At 41.6% G+C, this 27922-nt stretch overlaps 1 protein-coding gene across 2 annotated transcripts in view; it reads right to left on the bottom strand.

The window, feature by feature from the left end:
* cemip2 (cell migration inducing hyaluronidase 2) overlaps positions 1 to 27922 on the bottom strand; it is a 69076-nt gene that overhangs the window by 37913 nt on the left and 3241 nt on the right. For both annotated transcript variants that reach the window (XM_017709648.2, XM_017709649.2), the window contains exons 2-9: positions 24952 to 25291; positions 23653 to 23793; positions 21361 to 21928; positions 10416 to 10585; positions 6906 to 7094; positions 3403 to 3572; positions 2035 to 2247; positions 1287 to 1492 (exon numbers count right to left, since the gene is read on the bottom strand). In XM_017709648.2, the coding sequence (XP_017565137.1) occupies positions 1287 to 1492; positions 2035 to 2247; positions 3403 to 3572; positions 6906 to 7094; positions 10416 to 10585; positions 21361 to 21928; positions 23653 to 23793; positions 24952 to 25270 (1976 nt within the window). In that variant the 5' untranslated portion in view covers positions 25271 to 25291. The remainder of the gene's footprint in view (positions 1 to 1286; positions 1493 to 2034; positions 2248 to 3402; positions 3573 to 6905; positions 7095 to 10415; positions 10586 to 21360; positions 21929 to 23652; positions 23794 to 24951; positions 25292 to 27922) is intronic.

Raw genomic sequence — 27922 nt, 5'->3', positions numbered from 1 at the left:
TACCATGAGGCAAAAGAGAGTTAAACAGATTTTATATATAAAGGTTTTGGTTTGCTTTTATAAATGTAAATGAGTCACGTTAGCCAGCTGGTGCCAGCAGCTAATGACAACTAGCTTCACTTGTTTGGGAATACAGCTACAGTTAGCAATGGCTCCTAGCATAGCTAGCTAGCTACAGCTAAATAACATCTACCAAATTTATACTACATATAAAAGTTCTTCTTTCTTTTGAAAATAGAAATATTACAGAAATCGCTGGCATGTTAAACAGAGGGACTGCTTGATGTGAGGCAGCTGCAGCAGCACTAAACAGGGCTACACCACACATACAGCATTTTAGCTCGGTTTACAGTTAATTCAGTGCTTCCATCCACTTCCTGTTCTCACTCTTTGGCACAACAGTTCACAAAAACGAATATACATCAGTCGGGCATAACATTATGACTTTGTTTCTACGCTCATTGTCCATTTTATCAGCTCCACTTACTGTATAGCTGCACTTTGTAGCTCTACAGTTACAGACTGTAGTCCATCTGTTTCTCTGATACTCTGTTACCCTGTTCTTCATTGGTCAGGACCCCCACAGGACCCTCACAGAGCAGGTACTATTTGGGTGGTGGATCATTCTCAGCACTGCAGTAACACTGATGTGGTGGTGGTGTGTTAGTGTGTGTTGCGCTGGTATGAGTGGATCAGACACAGCAGTGCTGCTGGAGTTTTTAAACACTTCAGTGTTGCTGCTGGACTGAAAATAGTCCACTAAACAAAAGTATCCAGCCAACAGCGTCCTGTGGGCAGCGTCCTGTGGGCAGCGTCCTGTGGGCAGCGTCCTGTGGGCAGCGTCCTGTGGGCAGCGTCCTGTGGGCAGCGTCCTGTTACCACTGATAAAGGACTAGAGGATGACTAACACAATGAGCTATCGTCTCTGACCTTTACATCTACAAAGCGCACCTATATTGTAAGTGGAGCTGATAAAATGTACAATGAGTATAGAAACAAGGAGGTGGTCTTAATGTTATGCCTGATCGATTATGCTAACAAAACTCTTTCCATTTTTATAGGTAACCGTATATGATACAGTGTCAGAAACTGCATAAGCAAGTCTATTAGAGATACTGTTGAGGGAAGTATGTGACACACACAGCGCTAAATGTGGCTGTATAAGCTTCAATTGCTTGTTTAGCTACATTAGACTACATTAGCTTCAGTGTAAAACTATAAAAGCTACCTTCAGACACCAAGCATATCTTGTCTAAGCCACACGATGCGTGTCTGTGATGTCATACTTGCACTCAGTGGCTGGTGAGGGAACGTAGCCCTTGTACACGCGGCCTCTTATCTCTGTGCACATGGTGTCGTTGCGGTCAGTGGGCAGGAGGGTGCCTGGTTTGGTCACTAAACCCAGATTATGGAAGAACGTATTCCTCTGCTCGATCCCGTCCTCCAGGAAAAAACAGTGTCCCAGTGCGTCGTAGCCAACAGTGTCCCTTACCTTCAAAACAAGAATCAGGGAGGAGCAGGGTTGGTCACTTTAACACAATTATACTGAGATGATATTTACTAATTGTAAATACATTCTTTAATACTTAAAGCATTTCCATTTTCTTTAAGTTGTTTGAGAAAACGGCCATTAGAAATGGACGTCACTTAGCATATCTGGTCAAAAGCAGTCCTGTGGTCAGACAGTGACCAATGAAAAAGGGAGTAGAAGGCAGGTGACAAACTTTGCAGCAACAGATTAGCTATTGCATTCCTACACAGTGGACCTATACGGTGGGTGTTGCTAATAAAGTGGCCAGTGAGTGGAACTACATGGTGGGTGTTTTTAATGATGTGGTCAGTAAGTGCAACTACAAGGTCCGTGTTTAAAAAAAAAAAAAAAATGCCAGTGAGTGGAACTACAAGGTGGGTTTTTCTAATGAAGTGGCCAGTTAATGGAAGCACATGGTGGGTGTTTCCAATAACTACGAATATAAAAGTATTATAGGCATATGACTTTTATATGAGTCACTGCTTGACCATTCATACACGCACCAGCAGGCCATTGGTGGCATGGATGGTAACGCAGCGAGAGAAGGAGTGGTGTATGGAGAGAGAATCGAGGTAGGTTGGCTGGTTGTAACCTCCCTGCTGGTCAACGTCTCCACACAGGTGGAAGTGGATGGGGTAACTTCCCCTGACTGCCTGCTGACCCATGTGCTTCAGCTCTACCTGAGAGAGATGCACTGAGGTGAAATTACCCAAGATCTACAGGAAAAAAAGAGAAAGAAAGAAAGAACAAAGTTACTGTAAGTTACTGTTAAACTAAGGATTTACAGACAAATTAAAGGGAAAAGCACCATAATTTTAATAAATTGAGAACAACTTCAATGCCCTTTAGTACAGCTTCGTTCAAGTCCTTGGAACTGTACCAAAAGACATTCTCACAACGGGCGGTTTGATGATTGTGGTAGAGTGTGCTGTCTAGCACAGTTGTCCAGATCTCCCACAATTGTTCAACTGGTTTGAGGTCTAGTGACTGAAGGCCACAGCATATGATTTACATCATTTTCATACTCAACAAACCATTCAGTGAGCCCTTATTCCCTGTGGATGGGGGCACTGTCATCCTGGAAAGAGATCAATCCCTGCAGTCTCTGAATATATGGTTGTGCTGCTGTAGTGTGGATGTCCCTGAAAAAGCCATCATCTAAAAGGCAGTGTTTCTTCAAAATGTATTTATATCTTTCAGCATTAATGGCGCCTTCACATATGTGCAAGTTACCTACCATTACGCCCACATACCATGACAGACCATGGATTTTGAACTTTACACTGGTAACAATCCATTTCATCTTTGACCCAGAGAACATGACGTCCATTATTTCCATCATTATAAAACATAAGTTTAATTTTCAGTTCTCAAGTGAATCGCTGGCTCATCTGACCACAATACACGTTTCCACTGTGCATTGTACAGTCTTTACTTGCATTGATGGACACTCCAATGAGCAGTATTACTGAGCTCATGCGCTCATATCAATCACAGAAGCATGCTGGTACTTAATGCAGTGCCATCTGCGCTTAAGCTGTTGGGATTGTAACCTGATGCATTTTTTGGCAAAATGGCGAGCCTCTACTTGCTCAGGAAGGACTCCGCTTTCCCAGATGCTCCTTTATATTCAAAGATGATTGTATCATCTGTTTAAGATGTTTTTTGTTTCTCGTTTGTCACTTGAATTCATCTAAAAACACTCCGAGGTTTGTGAGAGTGGCTACCACACCTTCATCCCCACCTAAGAATTCTACCCTTGAGCAGACTGAAGCACCTTTCTAAGCCCAGAAGCTCAGGCTAGCAGCTTGGCACTAGCTAAAAATCAGTGTTAAACAAGCAAAACCACACAAACATTTTGTTAAATAGACCTTGATATGTCCTCCGAAGGTGTCGTGGCTGAAGTACTGGCACCAGTTTTTAGCGTAGCAGGAGCGCTCCATCTCTCCCTGGACCAGAATGTTTCTGGACAGCAGAGCTACCTCCGCTCGCATGTCCACTCCATCCACAATCTCGCCCATGTGAGTGAACTGCGGCTTCCCTGAAAGAAAGCATACAACAATTTCAACAAAAAAACTAAAAATTATAAGTTAAAGCGATACATGAAATCTAATGTACAGATTTCCCCCTTAACCAAATCAGTTAATCAGTTAAGGCATCTTTAGCTATGGAGCTATGAGGTCAACATAAGCGCATGTTCACACATCAGCCATGTTTTAGTTGATAAACTATATCGGAGCTGAGGAAAAAACAGATGTGTTTCATTACTGTTGTAAAGCATGGAACCTTTAGTGTAGAAAAGTCTGCTGAGACAGAGCTCAGCTAATTTTAGCTAAGGCCTGACTTGGCACCAGGACTGACCACCAGAGTTGGGAAATGTGTCTGGAAGCAGAGCAAAGGAATCAAAGTGCAGCATGTGTTGGAGAGGCACAAAACCTCTTGGCTGCAGCTGTAATAAACTACAGGCAAGCATTTTGCATTTTGGCCACAAAAAAAAAAAAAAAAAAAAAAAGAACTAAACTTAAAAAAAAAAAAAAGACCAGAATTTATGCATTCGCTAGGCCCAACAGCATTTTACAGGCTTTGAACACTTGTTGGCATTTCCAAACAAATACACACACATGCGATAACAAAATAACCCCTTAAACCCCCTTAACAATAATATATACATTTAATATTTAACCATAACTGTAAGCATGTTTGTTGCTGCAGTTCAGGCTGAAGCACAGCTGGCAAGGACCCTCTTACTGAAATAAAGCTTTTATTAGCCACTTGTTTTTTCCGTTTATATTAAGTTTTCATTATTTTATTGTATTTATTAATTTATTTTTTAATTATGGAAAGCAGCACTGAGGGCAGCATGCAGAACAAGCTGAACTCAGTCATAGCCAGGTTTAGTTCATTCACAGTTGGGATTAGCTCAGTCATAGCCAGGTTTAGCTCCATCATAGTCCTCCATCATTTCACCCTTTGCCCCTAACAATTAGCCCTACCCCTCCGTTTTGCGCGTTAACGTGTAGGGGTAGGGCTGTCCTGGTTGTTGTTGAGATGGAGGGGTAGGGCGAAGTGTTAGGGCTATTTGACCCCTCAAACAGAGATTTTTCAGAGGCGCACTACAAACTGAGTGCTACTAGAAAATTCCCAGAATGCCCTGCCAATCATCGTCATGATGGCTGCACAACTGACCAAAGAGACACATGAATGTAGTATTTTCTCTGTTAAAAGCCGCTGTGTTGTAAGAACCATTGAAATAGCGTTTTATAGTCATTTCCTTCATAGCACACATAAAAATCTCTAGTAATACGCTGAAGTCTCGGTCGCTACCTGGCGAATTTTCCCGTTCCACCTTAAATGGCACAGCAGTTGCGTTCTGGTACGTGAGGTTGCCTCACCATTTAAGGTGGGATGGGAAAATCGATCGTGAAGCTGGCAATTAGAAAGCTAAGTTCAGCTTCATATCACTGAAGAATCCTTGGGGGTGATAATAAATAACTGCCCCCCTCTTTGAAGGCGGATCCTAAATGTATTTAAGCAGTGAGGAGCTGAACTTCCCCCTCCTCTGCGGTCAATGCAGACTGGCAGGGTCAACTACAGAGCAGCACTAGTAGCTGTAAATGAAGTGAGGTAGTTTTTTGTTTGTGCTCTTTTTTTATTTGGTGACTCGTTTGATTGATTGTAAAACTGAAGTTGTGAATGAATCGCGAGCGCCCTGCTTTTCAGTCTCCTTCGGATAAACGGCAAATGTCAGTGCGATATACCATTATTGCTGTAGTCTGGAGACAAAGCAGGAAAACATGTCCTGATTATTTTTAATGACTATTTTAAATATGATTCACCCGTCCTGTCATGTGAAACACTAGTGAGATCACCTCAGCTGGAGGCGGCGTATTGGAAATGGACAGAAAACCTCGTCTCGTCTGTTTACGTGAAAGTCACTGACGAGAACTGATGACGTAACCGGTTCTTGAAGGGTCGTCCCATTTCATAGGGGGAAAATTTCAACCACTACCCCTTGTAACTCAGTTTCAAGGGGTATGGGTAAAAATAAGAAATAGGATTGGGCCTAAATCATATGGGGTTTTGCTCATTCATAGCTGGGTTTGGCTCAGTCATTGCCGGGCTTGGCTCAGTCAGTCACTGCCGGGTTTGGCTCCATCATAGCTGACTTGAGCCGTGCTCAGTCATAGTTAGGTTGAGTTCAGTCAAATCAAGGCTTAACTGAGCTCAGATGCAAAAAAAAAAGGCTTCAAACTGTAGTTCCATTCAGATAAAAATGTAGTAGGGCACAAACTGCCACTTCTATTTAACTTAAAAATGCCCATCCCTAGTGAGTCTACAAACACAAACTTTATGTTGTAATAAAAATGCAGTTGTATGTAGACTGAGGGAAACCCTCTGTGCCAGCTTCATATAAAATAACAAATATCAATTCACTTTGATCAGACAACCCCTGGAGAGACACACGACATTTTCTTTACTAACAGCACCCATGTGTGCAGCAACCGGTAAGCATCCCCCACCCTTTTCCTGTCCCACAGGAAGATGCAGTACAGTCAATATCATGAGAAAAAGTCTCTTATCTCCACTGTCAGCATCTGTTATTTATTATATTTCAGGGATAAACTGAAAGAGGAGTGTCTGCTTTATGTCCCTGAGGTATGGACGCTGAAACGCTGAGAAAAATCAATCAGTCCAGCTGTAAACACAGTTGGGTTTTGACAAAAAGATAAATAGTATAACAGCCTCTCCTCACAAGGTATTATTACGAATCACAAACCACAGCCAAAAGAACATTGCATGCACACAAACACAAATGAAATACAATTACAATGTACTGCCCCACCATCCAAAAACAGCCACTTGAAATGGGTGTAAAACACACCACTACTGGACTCTGCAGCAGTAGAAACGTGTTCTCTGGAGCGTTCAATCATGCTTCACTATCCGATGAAAGAATCGAGGTTTGGTGGATGCCAGCAGAACACTACCTGCTGGAATGCACAGTGCCAACAGTAAAGTTTGGTAGTGGGGGGATAATGATCTGGGGCTGTTTTTCAGCGTTTGGGCTCCTTAGTTCCAATGAAGAATAATGTTAATGCTTCAATATACAGTGACATTTTAGACAATTATATGCTTGCAACTGTGCCAAAAGTCTGGGGAAAGCCCTTTCCTTGTCCAGCATGACTGTGCTCCTGTGCACAAAGTGGAGTCTATAAAGACATGGCTTGATGTGCAGGATATCCAGAGTCCCGACCTCAACCCCACTGAACACCTTAGGGGTTAATGAGTGTGAATTGCGAGCCAGGCCTTCTCGTCCAACATCAGCACCTGACCTCACAAATGCTCTTCTGACTGAATAGGCAAATAAACTCACCTTGTATTCTGACCTGCCTCTTGGTGCAGTGGGGGCAGGGCAGTAGGGTGAACTCCTCGGCCTGGTGCATAGAGTAGTCTGTACTGGCCATCACGATCCGCTCACCAGCTCTCCAGCTGCTGATGTCATCCTGCAGGTTCAGAATCACCTGGTCCACTGCGTCCACCTGGAACCCTGATATAGGGAAACCTGCAGGACAAACGACAATATGGTTTGTTTCAAATTTTAAAATACCTCAAGAAAGCACAACTGCTACTGAAAAAAGGATCAATAATTTACATTATCGTTTAATCAGGCAGGCCTGCACTGAGCTGCTTCAAAAGACAAAAAAAGCTAAACAAACAGTTCCAGGACAGAGAGAAGAAGTCTAAAGAGAACAAATATGACATAAACACCATAAAAGCAGCCTTGGAACAGACTACTGACAACTCGCAACAAACAACTACAGATTTCAAAGAGAAAGGAACATGTGTCAAACAGACCTGCACCAGAGCGCTAGAGCAGATCACAGGGAAAGAACAAGATTTTTGAGAGTTGCCTGTGAACTGAAGGAGTGTGAGAAGGGGCTTTTAGAATGTTAGCCACTACACAATCACACGCCCATCCGAAAAAGTCTGTCTCCCTCATGAGCGTGCAGTAAATAGATTAGGATTCTTTTAGAGCAGGCATGCAAAGGATAACAGCCCGGAGCTGAAGTCATCCAAAAGACTTTACCTGTAGCAGTGAACAACAACAGCATTCCATATACCCTCACCAGCCTGTTGATCAGAAACCTCTCCACCTTGCTGATGTAGTTTGGTTGATGTAGATGGGTGCACAGTCCTGGTCCTGGAGATCTACCACCACGGAAATCTCAGATTCAACACACCCGGCTCAGATACTCTTGAAGGCCTTCATTACCTGGATCAGGTGTGTTAGACTAGGGTTTTAGCTAAATCATTCAGGGTAGTATATTTCGAGGACCAGGACTAATCACCCCTGTTGTAGCTCATGGTTTGTGTCTTATCCATCCTCTTAATCAGTGGTCAGTTTCTCTGCCGAAAATGGTCAAACAGCCAAATGAACTGCTTGTCAAGTGAACTCGCGGACAGAAACTGACCAATGATGAATTAAGGGTGGCTGTTAAGTTATGCAGACACAGATAAGATAATTCACTTGCATATGGAAAGAAAAATAAGGAGTATACAAAACTAGACGTCGAAAACAGAAAGTGGGACTACTAACAACTAACCGGCTCCTTAAAAGTCCCAACAAGACCTGGTAGGCCACCAAAACCATCCCCACCAGATAGATCTCCACACTTGCTTCAGGTCTGGCGTTTCTGTCCATCCTTCCACTGCACAGACAACTCAAAGGTATGGGTCTGAAAGGATGTGTGGCTGCAATGTGTCATCCAGGATTTTCTTCAGCAACAGTGGCAGGCCAGACACATTCCTCCTACCCAAGGACTGGGTCAAGAACAAAACCCCTCCAGCCATACCCCCCCCAATCCCAGACCAAAACAGCTATAATTTTCAGATGAAAAGTGTCAATGTGGTCAATGCAGGCCTTGTGAACATTCGTCCTGTCACAACAACCAGTCCCACATTCAAGAGTGTTCAGAGTCATGCTAGTCCTTTGCAATAATAGCCACACACTTGGTCATCTGCCACACAGTTGAGTCTGATACATAGAGCTGCCTTTGTTTCTTAGCAAATGAAAGGAAGCCTGCTGGAGCTACCAAGGTCACTGCTCTCAAACCCTGGAGACAGAATAACTGCCCTCAGAAACAAAGCATAGAGCTCAACTATGCATTAACAAAAACAAAAGGAATAGTTTGGTGAAAAAGTCATTTTACAGAAATTCCCCCTTTTCACAATTGTAGCCAATCAGAAAAGACACATGATGACAAAGGTTTGCTTCTTTACTTGTGCACTGGAGCTACGAGGCTAAAAGTAAAAGTATTTGTATGATACTAAGTTATACATTATATAATATAGTGTTTGATTAAATATCAAAAAAAAAAAAAAAAAAAGAAATAAAATATATAAGTTGGCTTGACAGCCGTTGCCATGTTATCCCAGGTGATCGCTAAGATATCGCTTGGCTATTGCTATGGATTCCCAGATGGTTGCTAAGGTGTTACTAGGCTTTTGCTGTCGCATCCCATGTGGCTGCCAAAGTGTTGTTGGCCGATGCCATGTTATCCTAAGTTGTTGCTAAGTTGTTGCTATGGTATGCCAGGTGCTTGTTTGCCATCACAATGGTACCCCATGTGGATGCTAAGGTGCTGCGAGGCCATTTCTGTGGTATCCCAGGTGGCTGCTAATATGTACTAGTATATATGAGAGTCTGTATGCAATATCTATGAGGGTCAGTATGAGAGATGTCCTCTGTTTCATCATTTGTGGAAGTTAGATTTGAATGGTCTCAACATTTCACCGTTCATTTGCTATGGGGAAAAACTGAATGAACGCGGTATGAAAACCATATTTACAAATCAGTCCCAAAAGCACAAGTGCTTAATATCTCAAAAAATGTGACCTGTAATATAATATAGAGCAACAATTTAGTTTTGTCAAGCCAACTTAAAAAAAAAAAAAAAAAAAAAACAAACAAAAAACACAGCTTGACAATCACTGATGAGACTGTTTATCTGCCAGCTGTCTGGGCATGTCGAATATTCTTATACGCCAACCTTCAGTCCAACACTCCCATAAGCAAAGCATTAAGGAAGGAGTGAAATGTGACACATACAGGTTGTGTTGTAAACTAGCCCACTCACTAAAACGTTATCCAGCTTTTATATGGCCACATCCTTACACAGGTTAACTTCTTTTTTACTTTAAAGCTGGATGTGCATCCAGGGAATATGGGGTGTCTAAATAAACTAACAAATGGACAGATGATCAAAAAACTAGCTTGATATGCCTATGCCCAGTTATGCTTTTAAGGTTAACTTGCGCTTGGTGGTGAGCTTTTGCTTGGTGAGTTTCTCTGACTTTAGCACAGAGAGAGTGTAGTGGAACACAATTTAAGGTGTAAGGGATGCTAACGGACGCAAGACCAGGATTAGGATCGCCCAGTTTAAATCATATGAAGAGCTTTTGGCCATTTATTGGGTAGTGGTCAGTTATTCACAGGACATATTTTGTACCTATATGTTGTATGCTGACGAGAATGAAATTAAACTACATAGAAAGAAAATACTAGCTATGTATCATGTTTTTGTTTATGGTTAAAGATAACAGCCTCTCACATAGTGTCAGAAATCACTCAAGTAAGCCTATTTTAGATTATGTATGCAGTTTGAGGCAAATGTGTGATAATTTAGGCAGGCAGTGTGCACAATGCTAAAAAGTAGGTATAAGCTCCCATGACTTGTTAGCTACATGTAGCTCCAGTACAAAATTAAAGAGGCGAAAGTTAGACACCAAACTTTTCTCAGTTGATTGACTACATTTAGGGTGTAAACGGTATTTTTAGCCTTCGCCAGGCCAGTGTTTTATTGAATGTGGTTCAAGCGCGCACCGTTTCTCCACTCGCTGTAGGCCGCAACAGAGAAGCGTACGCCGTCCACTGTGACGAAATCTCGGCGAGCGAGCGCCCTCCCGCCCGTGTCGTGGTTCTCATGTTCTCGGGTGTCCTCGGTGCATGAACCGTTTCCTCCGCCTAACACAGCCACCAGGGCCCACGCCTGCCTGTGAGGGAGACAGACAGAGGTTAATCATTCAAATTCGAATTCAGAGGAAGTTCAATAGAAACCTCCACCTTTTTAGCGCATTGGTTACGGACTCTAAAATATATACTCTTCAAACGCTTTAAAGAGAAACAGTTCAGAAATAAAATAATAATAATAATAATTAAACATGCACAGCAATTTTATTAGTGGGGGGGGGAATCCAATGGCAACCCCTCAGTCAAGACCCATTGTGAATCGACCATCCCTCCTTTCCGTCCCATTCTGATGAATACGGTATAATTTGAAGTGGAACAGATTTTTAAAAATTTCCGTGATTCAAAAGCAATTCAGAGCGTTTGATGTGAAACGGTTGATTATAGAAAAACTGACCCACTCCGATTTCTTTACAGTGGCGGTGGCGGGAATCAGGAGTCGTAATGACTTCAACACAAATATATTTTGTGAAAACAGTGTGTCATTGGGGATGTTTTGCTGGAAGCCACACCCTTTCCCGTTAAATGTGACTTGCCAAGACATGCTTAATTCATCACACTTTTGTCTAGAACCATGTTAAATTCTTAAGAAATCCTAATACACTTGCTTATCTGGTTTCTGACACAGTATGTCGCAGTATTATCTATGAACTTGATGATCAATCCGTTTCAGAACTCGTAGGCCGACTTACAAGATTTGGCAGAGCCGTTTTTATGCTTTATAATAGCAAAGTCTTACATACACACAAATACAAACAAAAGTATTATAATTTATAGTCCTGTTAAAATATAAAATGGCTAAATTGTTGGTCTGTAAATTTCTCCATCTTGCCGTAAATGAACGAAACACAAATAGGTTTTCGCAGTCAAGTAATGGCACCTCAATCAGATTTAGAACTAGCCCAGAAGGGTTTACTATAACTACGATAAAAGGGTTAGCATCAGCGTTTGGCTACAGAATAAGAGACAGAAGAGAGACAGCAGAAGCTGCAGTACAAGAAATGCACAGTGGAGACATTTCAATGCAAATGAAATAACCTCAGTATACTTAAGTTTGCTGAGCTGAGACAAACATGTATTGTTATCAGCCTAGTTCGGGTTTTCCGCTTGTGTTGAGTGTCCAGTCTGGACACTTAACAGTGTTTCAAACACCCAGCCTTTCAATGCGTCTTCACATATTCCGGCTTAAAGTGTTGTGAATACATTTCACATAAAACTTTTTCAAGTTGCTACTAAGGAAGAGTGGTAGATGAGGGGGCATAGCCATGCCCATGAAGTGTAGACTTTCCTACACAACCGCTAACTGTGCATCGTTTCATTTTAACTTGCAAACCCTCTGGTCTATCTTTGTATTGAAGACCACTTGACAGGCTGTGACACTGCTTCTAAGGTTCCTACAGCCTTAGCAATGAAGAAGCTGTACTGTAGTTCAATGTAGCCAATTCCACATGCAGTGAAAAAGGATCTACAGAAAATTAAAGACTTGTCCTGCTACCACAAAATACCAAAAATTGAGAAAGGTTAGTAGTAAGGAAATGGAAACCACAGGTTGGCACCACACATTACAAGGCTGATGGCTAATTGGTCTCTTCCTTCCTTGTAGAAGAAATAAACTGCTCATAACATGGCAGCAAAAAAGCATTAGCGAGGTTCAGTTACAATGCAAACAGAACAGCAATTTTAGGCAGGAAACATCTGAGAATGATGTAACATTGCAACTGCATCCTTGTAGATCCTTGTATTTGAGTTTATGAGGTAAAATTTGTCCATCTGCTTGTCTTTGGTGAAAACGATATGAAGCCCAGGCTCTTGGAAGTCAAAGCAACGTGATATTCATCATTGTTTTTAAACTTCTATACAGCTACCACATGTTATGACCTAGTTCTACTAAGTGATTCGTCTCTGCCTCATTGCTGGCTGGCCATGACAAACCTGCTCAACTCTCTCTGCCACATACCAAAGGGTGACTTCAGTCTTTGGCAAGGCAGGAAGCCTAAAACTGTGACTGAAATGAATGGTGAAACAGCGCTTTCCTGTGAAGATCGAGCTTAACAGATGATGTAAGTGCTTTACAGGCTAGTTAAGCGCCCAGGGCTTCTGGTATTAGCGCTACTGCTGTGGATACACATGAAGAAAAGCTTTCAAGTGGTGTTCATTTCGTTCTCGCTCACAGCTCCACAGACTATTTCTGCCGCCTAAACTTAAGAAGTCTCTCTCGTTAACTGTTATTTCTGACAGAGAAAAACAAGAAGGTTAGGTAAAGTTCAAATAAGCCAAACAAAACTTTGTCCAGTAATTGCCAAACTCCCAGTGAAGCTAATAAACTGAGCTCATGCCTCAATTCTAACTAAGCCTAAAGACAGAAGCTAATAAAACATGCGCTGGGACTGGGGGGGTGAATGCTTCGTCAAGCAGTTCGACCTCCAGCATTCTTGCAGTTTTCAAGCAACTTTTAAGAAATATCAGTGAAAAAACAAAAAAACAAAAATGAGCATCACAGCCTAAAACAAGCATTTACTACAATATTTGTCATGTTTTTGTAGCATTCTAGCTCAGCACTGTATCCCTCAACCTCATTAATCTGACAGAACACACATTTACATCATTTTCATGTTTTCCTTTATCAATTTTCTCTCACTACAATACCCATGCATGCATATGTGAGACACAACTAATAGAAATCTGTGGTGCCAGCTAATACCGAATGCTAGCACAGTCTGTAAGCAATAGGCGCATAAATTAAAAAACTAGCACTGGCTTAACTCTCTTGTCGGTTGTTGATTCAATCTTAGCGCTTCACAAAATGGACACCAGAGACACGTTTTTACCCTCTCAGCCAGAGAAAATAAGCCAAACTGAGGTAAGATATATATTAATAGACAGCAAACCTGCTAGCTTTCAGTGTTAGCTTGTCCTCCACATCAGACAAGTCGTTTTGTTTGTTTGAGGAATCCATTTTCTCCGTTTTAGTGAAAACAGTCATTAGAGTTATACGGCTACAGTAATATATTTGGCTTCTTAGTAGCAATGTTAGCTATCTGGCTTCTTTCTGCATTTGCCAGCTAGCGGCTAGTTCAGGACATTATTCAGCTATGCTAGAACATGCCATTGTCCTCTTTTATAGTTAACAGTAGGTCACATAGTATCCAAAACCACATAAACAAATCTATTTAAGGCTACTTAAAAGATTACTTGCACCTCAATGAGGAATTAGTTACCATTGCTTGTTAGCTACATTAGCCTCGTAGCTCCAGTGCAAAACTAAAGAAGCAAATGTCTTACATAGTGTTTAATAACTTGATTCCAATGCAGTGATGAGAATGACCCGCCACCCAAATAATACCTGCTCTGTGGTGGTTCTGTGGGGGTTCTGACCCCTGAAGACCAGGGTGAAGAGGGGCTAATACATAAAAGCTTGGACAGCACCATGCATGCAGCATCATGGTTACATTTATTGCTAAAACTAGGTATCAGAAACAGGCAAATGTGTGTAGATTGCAGAGGGTTTCCTGCAATTTAACGATAGGCAGAGTTTCAAACATCCTACGATTGAAGATAACTGACCCTTGCCTCTTGGTCATAAAACATCAAACACCTCCTTTCACCAATCACAATGCTTTGTTCCCTATACAAAATAATATGACGTTCAAAAGATGGCTTATCTGGCCAAAGATCCCACAGTCCGGCTGCTTTAGCAGCAAAGCTTTAGTCACTTCAAAGCAGAGCAATAATGTCCATTTCCTGTTGGATAGTAAGAAGAGTCACCTGGGTATTCAGACGGATAAGCGGAAGGCCTTGGCTCAAGCATCTCATTAGCTGACTGGAGAGCAGATGGCTGCAAGTTCCGCTGCGGCAGATGTTCAAAGTGTGACCAGGAAAACAAAGTCCAAGTGGGGTTTGGGTTGTATGGATGGATTTGAGGAGTTTCTTGTGGGTGTTTGATGGAGGGTCAGCGGAAAGGTCCGTACCAACTATTAACTGTGTGCAGGGTCAGGTTTAAACAAACACGGTGAGAGGTCAAAATGAGCCGGCATGCGTCGTCAGTCAGTGGATGATAAGGGTATAACAGAGCCTGTACTAGGGCTTGAAATGTTCGTCCAAATCCAGCAAGAACCAGAGTGTTCAAGCTGGGTTGACGTCATTTCTCTGTTGCAATCTATGGCCAAAAATGATGCAAACACCCTCCTAATTACTCAGATCAGCCATGCCCATGTTCTTTACCATGGAAAAACAAGGTGATTTCCATCATTACAGCAGAGGCAACATGATTATCCCCTTCAAAGCATCGCCAGCATTATTCTGTTTAATCTGCCACATTGTCGTCACCCATTCAGATTCAATATTTGTTCCATATTACTGTTCACCATTCCATGGTTGTACCCCGGTCAGTTCACTAAGTAGTTAACACAATAGAGCAAACAGTGAGTAGGTCAATAAACCATTTGAAACATAGCGAGAATTTAGCACTGAGGTCTGCGAGAAACTCAAGAAATAAGCAAAATATTTCAAAGGTTTGGTGCAGACAAAAGGATCTTCATATGTAATTTGTTTGAGAAAAAATATTATTTATATGTTCAATATGCTACAAATAATGTTCCATGTATAAAAAATATATATTTATAAAATATGTATATTTTAGAATCAAAGACATCTTTCAGCCTAATAACATCTGGCATTTCTTGAAGAATTAATCTGTTAAAGCCTAATTTAAAATCTTTAAATTTTGAACCACTGATCTTTTTATTATCTTATATTTTAATATAATCTTGATTTATCCATGATGCCAGCTACTCTTACTACTATATAATAACAAGTGGAATCTTTAGAAATACTAGATTTTATTCAGCACCTCGGGTGATGTCGCATCAGTTTCCAAAAGAATTCTGTGGGTCTCAGGTCAGTTTCTGACTCAAAATTTGGGACTATGGGTCGTCAGAAGTTGACAGAAAGTGTCACTAACGACCACTTTGTTTAACTAAACGTATGGGAATATGAAATTTAAATCAAAACAATAAATATACATATATTTATTTTATGCATATATTACTTCATATTTATTTCATAAACATACAAAATTACACTTATGCTGGCCGATATTATCAGCCATCTTAATTTTAGCCTCTTAAAATTGGTATAAGCTAAAAAAAAAATAATATTTCACTAGGCCATAAAGTACACATATGCAAAACAACTGACAATATTAGATACTGTGCCAGATGTCCTTTAGCGACCACTCAAATCTCACTCAAAACTTTTTCCACTCAAAAAAAGATTTTTAAAAAATGCATGAGGGTGAAAAAAGATAATGCTGAATTCTACATATATACAACAGCCACAAACATCTCAGCAAAAAAAAAAAAAAAAAAAAGTACTCCAAATGTAATCCATCAGCCAATAAGTTTGCTGTCCACAACAGATTCATTTACGTGGTAGATACTTCTATCTACGAATATGACAAAAAGACATTCAATGCTGTTTTTCAGATTTACAACATGCTTTTTTCCCCATTTTTATAGACTGAAGAAACAAACTTTAGACTCTAAATATGTCTTGACTCAAGTACATTTTGTGTAAAGGAGGAAAGTTTTGATATGTGAAGCAACACTTTCCTGTAAATGAGCTTTACTGTATTTGACCTAACAAGATTACTCTATTGTACTGTCCAGATATGAAGCTGCTTCACTCCTAAATCTCAGTGTGATGAGGTATCAGTGCTTAGCATGTGGCATAAACTGCGCAGGAGGGAACCACACCTTGCTTGGGGCCAGGGTTGTGGTGGTGGTGGTGGTGGTTGGGAGGGGGTGTCTGTGGAGTTTGGCCTGGCTGGAGTATGTTGCATAACTTTGCAGACATACAGTGCCAGATGTTTCTGTTTTCGCAAGGCAGGATGGCAAAGCCCAGCGCCAACCGAGCCTTCAAAGGCATCCATACAGAAGAAAGTTTTATATACATTTACACATACATACAGAGAGAAAAAAAGACATGGATCAGAGTATGAAGGAGGTTTGCTCTTAACCTTAAACCTTTAAAGCTTCTTCACAGCTACACATCCTTTCAGATTTATAGCACCTGTAGATGTTTTCAGATCTGAAGTAAGAGTGGAGCTCAATTTCCTCCTCTAAATGATGAAAGCTTTAAGTGCTGTTTATCTTATGGGGACAGTGTTGCGGTCTACCAGGTCTTCCAGGTGGTTGTTAGGACTCTGAATCTGAATAAAGTATAACTTGTACTTAATGGCAGATTTAAAGGTGTTTGATTTTAAACATTAAAATAGCAGCAAAAATCTATTTTCTATGTAAAGATATAGTGGAGTAATGGCTTACTGAGCAGAGAATAAAGACACACCCCCTTTGTTTGTGCTCTGTAACCCGAGTTTCTTTGTTTTTTGTTTTCATAGCCAGGATGGCCACACGCGCATGTCAGTCCCATCCTGTGAACTCGTCGCCCACCCCGTGACCACCCACACAGCAATTTAAGGCTGAGCAGGAAAATAAAGAAGCTGGTGAAAACGACACTGATTTCAGCTTTATCAAGAGTTAAATACCTGAAAACGGATGATGAGGTCGCTCATGCTGGACAGGACATTAACTCACATTTCCTACTGTTTCATAGTATCAATAGATCAGTACTGTTTTGTCTTGCATGGGCATATTTATAATAGCACCTGATTAGCTTCACAACAGCAACAGTTTGTTAACCCATTAACTAGCTAACGTTAGCCACATTACTTGCGGTGCCGTTTTTCATTCAGGTTATTTCTAGGTTTTTGTGTGTACAAGGTTTACATAGGGTGGGAGCCCTGAAGGGTGGGTGTGTTTGTTTTGCTGTTGAATTCAAATATCAATAGTTGTTCTCCAGTATCGTATAGTGCTCCTATTCTTACTGCTAAACCAATATGAAAACTCTTGATATAATTCAGCTGCAGTTTTTCCTATAAAAGGCTGCCTCAATTAACACAAGGGTTTGTATACACCACTTAATACTGGAATGTGGTGCATGTTATCGGAAGATAAATGAGCAGGCTAATTTCTATCGATATCTAACAATTTCCAAAAATATTTGGTGATTTGTTTTTAATGTGGCTCTTCAGGTGACTCCTGTATGTGAGGCTTCTTCAGTAGGTCTGTCACCCCATGTTTTTCTTAGCATTTTTTTCTGCCGTCATGTTTTTGAGTCAATGATGCTTTTGAATGGGTTTGCAGCCCCAATGAAACATATGTTCGTGTCATTTTTCATTTTTGTCTTGTTTATGTACGTCAGCCTTCAGCTGAAAGCAGCCACTGGCAACCTACACACACTCTCGAGGCCCATACAGAGATGCAATGTAAGCCAGTTCGTATAACATTCCATAAGATTTAAAGGAAAGAATGAAAGCATTTTTTAAAAACATGATTTCTATAAAGTATAATAATAAAATGGTGGATTTCTAACTCCTGCTGCTCACTGACGCATTGTTGCAGCCTGGTATCAAACAGTCCCTGGCCCGGTACCAACCCCAGCTTCCCTGTTAATGCTGGTTATTATTAAAAATTCAATATAAAAGATAAAAACATTCCAAAACAATAGAAGACCAAACCAAACCAAACCGACCACTGACTCTAAATGGTAAATGGATGTGGGTGTGTGCACGACATTGAAAAGTGTGAAAGTGTGCATGTTTTAGATCACAATGGGTATAAAAAGCTTGAGTCAGATTTCCTGAATGTCACTCCTCACTGTGTACATCCTGCCCCTTACTTCCTCTCCTTCCAAGAACTACAAATCACTCCATATTCAGCAAATTCAAGCTTCTACACTACAGCTCGACAAAACTGCCATCAACACACCTCCTCTACACAGCCCATCAGCTCACTTCTCTTCTTTCCACTGGCCTGGAGCCTTGAAGGCTAAGCTGTGGCTACAGGAGGTTTAAATAAACAGCCAGATTTTCCACGTCTCTGGGGCAGAGAAGGGGACGCTATAGCCGGGGTTTGAAAGACCAGAGCACACTGGGAGGAAATAAATGTATCGTGTGAGAAATCCAGGCCAAAAAATGACGTTCTGTAAAGAATGATCCTTAAAAGGAATAATTACTCTTAGCCTCCTAGCTCCAAACTACACAAACTTCATTCATCAAACACATCTTGGCTGATAAAGACCTGTTTGTAAGTTCGCTTCCTTAGCACAGGAGCTATGAGACCAATGCAGCCAAGTAATGGAATGTTATGTACTCATGCACTGTGTCTAAATCATCACCCACTGTGCTGAATTGTTCAGTAATCTAATAGATTTGCCTCTGTGGTTTGACACTGTACAATCAGTTGGCAGCAGAAGTGGGAACAAGCCACCAAGTTGCAAGTAACATGCAAGTCTCAAGTCTTGCCACTTGATTTAAGTACAGGCAAGTCTCAGGTCAGTCTCAGATGGGGTCCTGAGTCAGTATAGACAAGTCTCAGGTCACACTTAGGTGGAGTTCCAAGTAAGTACAGGCAAGTCTCGAGTGAGGTCCTGAGTCAGTACAGGCATGTCTCAAATGGAGTCCCAAGTCAGTACAGGCAAGTCTCAAGTGAAATCCCGAGTCAGTACAGGCAAGTTTCAGATCAGTCACAGATGGGAGTCCCAAGTCAGTTTTACCAGCTGTGCTGCCCATTGAGGCAAGTGTAACTATTTAGGCAGATAGGCACACTTGCCTCAAATGGCTATTGGGTGGGCTATACGCATCCATTGCTTGTTAGCTACACTAACCTTATAGCTCCAGTGCAAAAGTAAACAATTAAACTTCAGTTGCCCAACTTGCTTGACTGATTAACAAACAATTGAGGAAAAGAGGAATCATGAAATTTAGATTGTTTGCCAAACTATTCTTTTGAAAAAGGATGTTGAGGATGGAGCATATTCCAAACAAATTTTTCAGTTAACCATATGCATCACTGGAATTTATCTATTATGAACGGACCCTGAGTGCAGTGTGTCCTACTGGAGAACTGTGGAGACAGGCATGGAAACACACTAGTCAGCTTTTTTCCCCACTGCACAAATCCTGGAAATGCATCAGCCTGACCTTCCAGAGGTGTATTTCCTGTAGGAATGTGCAAATGGGAAACAAGGGGAGGGCTTCTCAGGAACATTTTCCACAAAATGAACAAGCATCAGAAGATCCAAAGAATCTACCACAGTGCAATGCAGTGATATTAACCTATAAGCCAATAATGACAGTATGCTACCCAAATCAAACAAGTCCCAGGGGCAGCTACGGTGAATGTCTTTGGTTCCACATTGGAGGTCCCGGCGGTGCAGTATAAGAGCAACACAGGTTAATATGTCCCGCCTATTTTGAGCAAGATAGTTAGACTCTGTGAACTTGGACTGGAACAATAGGACACTTTCTGTGGTCAAAAAAAACAAATAAAGAGACAACTTTAATTACTTACTGCTATCAAAGCAAACAGCAGTGACAGGGGTCAGTGTCCCCTGCTACTGTTCCCAAGAGACTAATAGAACACCTACAAAAAACATTTCTTGTAATGAATACTGATTCTAGGTACCAGACTTCTAGAACCTTGCAGCAAACTTGCGTTTCCTTCCTTGCATTGTCTAAAATGAAGACAGTTAAAGTAAAAAAAGTTAAAGTATTTCTCTACGGGACTGTTCGTTCTACAATTCTTTGTATTTCTAAACACCATTATCATTAGATAGACCTACTTTGTACTTCACTGGTCACTTTATTAGAAACCCCTGCCCTGTACATCCACTCAATGGCCACTTTATTACAAATCTATACCTTTTACATCCAATCACTGGCCACTTTATTAGAAACATCTACCTTGTATGTCCACTCACTGGCCACTTTATTGGAAACCTATACCATACACATCCACTTGCTGACCACTTTAATGTAAACCTTTACCTTATATGTCTACTCACTGGCCACCTAAATAGAAACATCTTGCTTGTACGTCTATACACTGGCCACTTTATTAGAAACACCTACCTTGTATGTCCTCCCACTGTCCACTACATTAGAAACACCAGCTTTCTTTTCAATGTTTGCAGCTTTCTCAGTCAGTATGGAATCACCAACAGCAGAGGTTCTCAACCTCAACTTATGGCCAGCTCAACTGACAACGACCATTTAAAATTCAAACAAATAACAATTAATGTAACCTGTCAATTGTGATTGCTTTTATAACAAAAAACAATAAACACTAAAAAACATTTTCTTACTCTCCTAATGAGTTAGCTGATGATGTTTTCCAGCTAGCAAGTGCTGGATGTCAGGCTGAAGAAATTAAACTTGAGAAAGGAGGTCGGGCTCAGTTCAAAAGCTTAAGATGCATATTTGTTTAACCTCTACTTGGTGGTATAATTTGTTGGCTTTAAAGCCTTATTTAAAAAAGACCACTGAGCATACAGCACAATGCAGTAATTATTAATTTTCTGGTTTCAGACACAGGGGTGGGTGATATGACAAAAAAAACAAAATCGTGAAAGTCCTAGCTCCTGTGAACAAGGTGGTAAAACTCTCCATGCTCCTTTTAATTACCTGCAAAAAGCTTGGTGCTCATGGCAGTATTTTTCTTTGTTTCAGATATTTTGGTTTTCTCAGTCTGAGATACAGTTTTGCAAGGACCCTGTTTACAACCCTTTACCTAGGATGACTTTAACCTACAATTTCTTACGTTTTTACAACTTCTCACAGATTATGTGAAACTTGTAAACTGGTAGAATTCTAGCATATCAGAATCATTTAAACCTGTACCTCCAATAAAACTGGTTTCACATTACTGAAAACAGTGTGCAAGACAATTAACATTATATGTACCTGTATTTTAGATCGTTCACATATGTGCTGCCCAGAAGCTCTTGGATGGTCCTTTTAGTCTCTTCTAGTAGGCTCTTTACAGCTGAGTCTCCTACAGCCAGCGTTACGATGCGCCCAGACGGCAGTGTCTGCAGCAGCTGGCCGAGCCTCCGGCTGTCGTTGAAAGATTCATGAGTGTCGAAGCGCTCAGCCAACAGCATAGCACCACTGTCCTGGTCCACCACTCGTAGGTTGATGCCCCTGCTAAAGTTCCTCTGGAAAGCGTAGCCACCTGTGGCCAGGCCCGAAGCCGGCACTGTGCGGCTTAGGAAGGTCCAGGATGGCCGCTCAATCCCATGGAGCTCCAGGGTGCCCCCAGCCCGCACGCCTACAAACTTACGGCCGAAGCCAGGAACTTCAGGGATGGAGGTGTCATCCGAGCGGCCAACCAGTGTGATAGTGACCCGAGAACGGTAGCGGCACTTTGGGCCACCAATGTGGAGGGCACCCCCATTCTCAATGAGAACATGCCGCGTTCGCAGGGTTATGTTCTTTGAGCCGTCCTTGTTGTCTGCAAAAACCACCACCCCTGCAAATACAAAGCAAGATTACATGTGACTCCTCTGAGAAAAATGGACATCTCATCTTTACAAACATTGTAGGAAAGCTCAAGGTGCTTGGCTGAGAGTATTAGCACCTTTGGGATTAACTGACCTGACTTCAACAGTGCTTTTTTGACTGGATGGGAACAATTTTCTTACAGACACAGAATCTCCATATTATTGGCCATGATTTTGGAGTGGGATGTCCAACAAACTCATACAGGTGTGACTGTCAAGTGTCCACATACTTTTGTAGCCAGTCTACTACTAAGACCACTAAACTTCAACACTGTTATATACCAACACCAGCTACCTAAACTGTAGCCTTAAACTGTCAAAGCTTCTAAACAACCACATTTGATCAAGCTTCCTGGTTTGTTTGGGGTATTTGTGAGGTTGCCAGTTTTATGATGTCAATTCAGTAGCGATGTTGTAGCTTCTATTCCAACTTTGTAATGGCCACCTAATTCAGGATCCAGTGATATTCTGAGGAAAAATGTACACATGGTAAAACATATCAGCTTTAGAATATTTTTGTTTAATACAGGGCATTAATTTTTCCTATAAATATAACCAGCTTTGACCTGCCGTTTCTTATAAGAGGAAGACAGCAACTACAGAATGAGAATGTGACCTTAGAGGTCCATTATCATCTACTTTTGTTTATAGCTCATAAACTGGTAGCTACAACAAAATTTGCTTTATAGGTTTTGCTATTAAGGCTCCCACTTTCACTGGGTAAAGTGGGGGGGCAACCTTCTGGCAGGCCAAAATCAAACATCCTTGAAGGCCAACTTTGGGCAGCCCTGATCTACATACTTCCTGTTCACTTTCTGAGCTCCACCGACCTTATAGGTCCACAATATAGGCCTACAATTAGAAACTGTGGCCCATTTATTGCTGTACAGTTGATCAACTCCCTCTACTCTAATCATCACTGGGAAGTTTCTGACCATAGTACTGTTCTTGTCCAGATATTATCTGTGTGGTGGCTAATTCTCAGCAATTTTACACTGACATGTTAGCGCGTGCTATGGTGTGAAAAAGAATTCAGCCTCTCCAAAATTTCCGCTTGTCACTGTAAATGGTTTCAGATCCTCATACAAAATGTAGAGTACAACAAGAAGAACATGAGTAAACACTAAACGTAGCTCTTAAATTATCATTTCATTTATTGATGGAAACAAAGTTTTGCAGCACCTATGTGAAAAAGTAATTACTCCCCACTAAACGCTACAACAATTTTGAAATTAAATGCTTCCTAAAAGTAAAGATCAGTCTTTCCCATGTTCTTTGCAGGATTCAGCCAAACTAGAGCCAGTTGAAGGTCCTGCCACAGCATCTAAATGGGATTCAAGTGAGGACTTTGACTCCAAAATCATTTTATTTTGAGTCCAGAGACTTAGAGACTGAGATGGACTCCACCTGAGACTTGCCTGAGACAGACCTGAGACCTGTACTGTCTTCTGAGCCTTGCACATGTGCTTAGGATCGTTGTCTTGCTGCATAAACCAATTTTGCTTCAGCTTCAGAACACGGACTGTTCCTTTATCACACAAGGCATGTCGGTGCCGGATAACCTTTTTTCCTTTGATAAATGAAACATTTTTTTATTCACTGTGTTTTTATTTGAAATTTTGTTAACGGATCTGAACCTATCAAGTGTGCATTTTCACCCTCTTGTCCATAAAGTTGGCAGGCTAAACCTCACCTCCTGACTGGATAGTGAGGGACTGGAGCGTGGCAGAAGCAACCAGGCGCAACCGCTCTCCGCTGCCCACCACCACAGCCTTCTTCGGGTCCTGCCCTGGGTTCCAGGTCCTCAGAGTCGGGTCGTGATCTGGACAGTTCTCTACAACAAGCACACAGAAACATGACTGATGTTACCACACAGGAAGCTTGTTCTTGGGATTAGAAGCTGAGCATACTCTGATGACAAAAACGATAAATTATGTGTTTTTCTTGAGGTGTTCTACTGCCACTGGCTGAGCTGGGATTCAGAACAGGATTGCTGTGTGTTCATGGAATCCAAGTCTTGCTGGCAAAAGCAAGGTTACGGACGAAAACACATGAACACATAAAAGCCTCACCTGCATTTCTCATATGTTTTACTGAATAGTGTACCATCATGCCCCCCTCTACCATGGTTTATAATGAGCTTTACAGCTGTCACCCCCCCCAGGAACTCCTGATCTATTTCTGCAAGATCTAAAAACCTGACTCAAGCTCATATCGACTTCCTCTCCACCATGTTCTCATATTCACCATCCTGTCTGGATGCCACACAACATGTGGATCTTCCATATCTTTGACAGACTTCAACATCAGCCACTGGTACATCTCCTGGATCTTTCCTCTGTATGTTCCAAATGCCTCTGTTTAAACTGTTCTAATTGTATCCATACTCTACTAAAACTAATATGCTTTATGATGTAATATGATTGAGCTCACAAGTAGGACAACTATCTAGGCATTGCCCTATTATCAGGTGATCACCAGTTCATGGCCAGGAGTCTAAGAGAGAACAACTGGCCTCACTCTCTGGTTGGGCCCCTCAATCACTCAGCATGATGATGTCTGTTGGCTGACACAACAGATCTGGTGGTTGGCGCTTTCCTCCGAGTGTGTTCAGCTGTTCAATGACATTGTGTGAGTGGCAGTTCGAAAAGATGTTTCAAAGGTCTCGGAGGAAGCCTGTGCTAGTCTTTGACCTTGTAGTGTGATTGGGGGAATCCTAACTAGTGGGTAGATTTAAATAAATTGGGGAGAAAATTGGGGAAAAATCAAAAACAACTGAGTTTTGTACTCATTCTGTATGTACATTAATAAAACCATTGTGCTTGACAACAATAACCTACAGTTAAAGTATCACAGAGCTTTGCAGGAAAAGTATTTATTGTGATTGTAATTAATAACAGATCAAAATATCAGAAATCCATGTAACGCACAGCATTGTGTGGCATATTTCTTATTTCTGATTCCAAACTGTAGAACACATGCAGCTTCTCACCATCCAGGATGTCTCCAGACGTAAGGCTGAGGACGAGGATGAGCGTGAGGAGGAGAGCCCCGAGGGAGATTCCAGTGCAGATGTAAGCGTTCTTCCTCTGTTGGTTCTGAGCATGCTCCCTCCAGCTCCGGGCCTCAGGCAGGTGAACGGCTGCGGGGCGTGCTGGGGCAAGGGATGGGGGCTTCAGAGGCGGAGGGGGCGGAGCTTTGGCAGGAGGTGGAGACCGAACCGGTGCAACCCTGCCTGGGGCGTAGCCTGCAGATCCGTTGGATGGAGCCATGAAAACAGGGTGGCGGCCAGGGCCATTGTTCACCTGCATGGTCTAAGCGTCTGCCACTTTCTAGAGGACGAGAAAACAGGAGAAAAATCACACGGGATATACTCGAGTTACTGTTGGATCTGGTAATGTAACTTAAAATAAAGAATGTCCTGATTTAAGTACCTTAAATGTTCAGCACTGACAGATACCAATCAAATCTTTTGAGCAAGTTTGGTTCCACAATCAAGACAAAATCAACATTATCATTCTTTCATTCAATAAACAGAACACAGCTTAGACCTTCTCTAAACTGAAGCTGCTAAGAAGCTGTTCCAGGCTTTTGTCTGTGCTTTGTTCACAACTAGACTTCTGTAAAGGGTTACTGGTTACTTAAAACCACAACTGACAGTGTACAACTAATCCAGAACTCTGCAGCTAGAGTACTAACTCATACCAAAAGGAGAGGACCAATGGCTTAGCAACGTTAGCTGCATTACACTCAAGCCTGTGCTGTTTAGAATTGATTTTAAAATTCTTTTACTGGTTAAAAATCTCTTAATTAATTAGCACCTACTTATATCTCTGAATGCCCGAGATAGTATGTTCTAAATTGTGCTTTAAGATCAAGTGCTGCTTTATTGAAGTTTCCCAGAATGAAGCAGAAATCGAGCAGCAGCAAATGAGCAACATCTAACCAAAGAATAAAGGAATTATCATGGATGACCAACCGTCCTCTGTTGTTGAGGATGCTGGATTTCATAGGCACATACTGTGCATATAGTAATAACTGCAGTACATTTACATTAAATGCGACTGTCAGCTCAGTCTTGCTCTACTTTCTTCTGGTTTGGTTTTCGACCTTTCTGAACTGAACACTTTCAGTTTCAGCCAAGAATGTAGCCAATACCCCACCCATTAAGGCCTGTCCTCAAATCCTGACCATGCATGTAGTTCAAGTCCTGCAGTTAGTGATTACTGGTGCTTAACAGAACTGTCGATGTAGCTGACTGACCACTTAGTGTCTCACCTACAGGACTGGTAACTGGATTCAAAGTCCAGCTTTCAAGACCCCCACATTAAAGTCTACCTGGTTTGGTCATGCTTTCAAAATTTCTTTCATTTGTAAACCAATTTTTACTCAACATAAGAGGCAGTTGTCGCATTTAAATGATGTGAAAAAAAAAAAAAACACCTCTATTCTTATGAGGCTTCCTTAACAAGCATTTTCCTTCCATAAAACTCATCGGCTTAGTTTGGAAAAGGGCAATTCATTTTTTTATGTCATCGTATAATCACGATAAAGAATGCAGCCACACGCCTCTGTTTCAATAGCAAAGTTATGCAAGCATGACTTCAGCAGAGCAGTTATGGCTCTCTGGTCGCGCGGTTCGAATTTCAGGCTGCAGTTCTGCAGAGTGCAATTCGTGCTGGGGGCTCTTTTGTGGATTTTCACATTTTAGAGGCATTTACACAAACACATGGCATCAATTAAGCTAAACAGACAGAACAAGAGAAAAAGAAAAAGAGAGCCCACCCCCTCAAGCCAAAAGGAGCAGACTCTTCTCCAAACACCCCCAGCACTCAGAGCACTGTCCATCACAATGCATGCAAACGCAGGCCTCTTTACCCAGTAGCCTGACTGTCCTTATATGTTTGCCAAAAGGATTTGAAGTCTGCTTTTGGAATCACGGTACAGCCACTGTTTAAAGGGAGATTCCCCAGGACTACCAATCTGACACTTCGGGAGTGCTCTCGGCCTTGCAGACTGCAGCCCCCCGCATGTGCACATGGCTCAAAAATAACACGCGCAGTCATAATCCCGAGTCACGCTCCGGTCTGGCTGCTCAGAGCGCAGAGACAGCGGCTGGGGGTAAATTAATACCAGCAGATTCCTTCAAGGCCCCGCTGCAGCTCCTCTCCACAAATCAACAAGTGGTTTAATGAGAGCCGGGCGGGCAGACAGGGAGCGAAACAGCCACCTTGGGGCAAAAAGGGCCATCTCAGGGCTTAATAAATGTGCTCTGGAGATCCTGAGGGCTCCATCCACTGCAAGTTATCCCATCAAATTCTGTTTTATGGCCTAGTCCCAGGAGTTAATGCAGTTCAGAAGAAGAGACTACAAAAAAAACAGTGAGGTATCATTTTAACGGCATTCAATATCAGTGTCCAAGCAAAGCAAAGCCCAGAGGGGTCGTCTGCATCCAGGCTACACAAGAGGTTACAATGTCAACACACTGGCCAAGTTAGATTTTTGGAAATGGATATAAGTTAGGGATGCACGATGTTACTGTAATCCAGGCTTGCAAAAAAAAGTATTTTGAAATTCGATTATTCGTGTGAATTATTCAACAAATAATCGATTAATTGGCTTAAACATTGGCTAAAAGAGTTGTAACAACAAAATGCTGTTCACCAAGAGCTAAATTACCACCACAGAGAAAAACAAACATGTGGTGCTTTGTTTAAGCCCGTAATACTGAGCTACAGTAAGCACTTAGCATTAGCTAAAACTGTGATATAATAATGAATATATAGTTCTTCAGGCTGCAGCATGATTTAAGTGGTAGACTAGGCAAGTTTTGTGGCAACAGGCTCCCAAAACAAGCAGACATCTTATTTTAACATAAAAAGTGCGTTTACAGAATGAGATGTATTTTAAGCAAATCGAGCAGTTGTACATAGTTAGGAAGCTAACACTGCAACAGAAGGAGC

The sequence above is a fragment of the Pygocentrus nattereri genome, chromosome 20 (genome assembly GCF_015220715.1).
Source record: "Pygocentrus nattereri isolate fPygNat1 chromosome 20, fPygNat1.pri, whole genome shotgun sequence".
Lineage (NCBI taxonomy): Eukaryota > Metazoa > Chordata > Actinopteri > Characiformes > Serrasalmidae > Pygocentrus > Pygocentrus nattereri.
The sequence above is the reverse complement of the archived record's forward strand: the minus strand, read 5'-3'. Positions and strand labels throughout refer to the sequence as shown.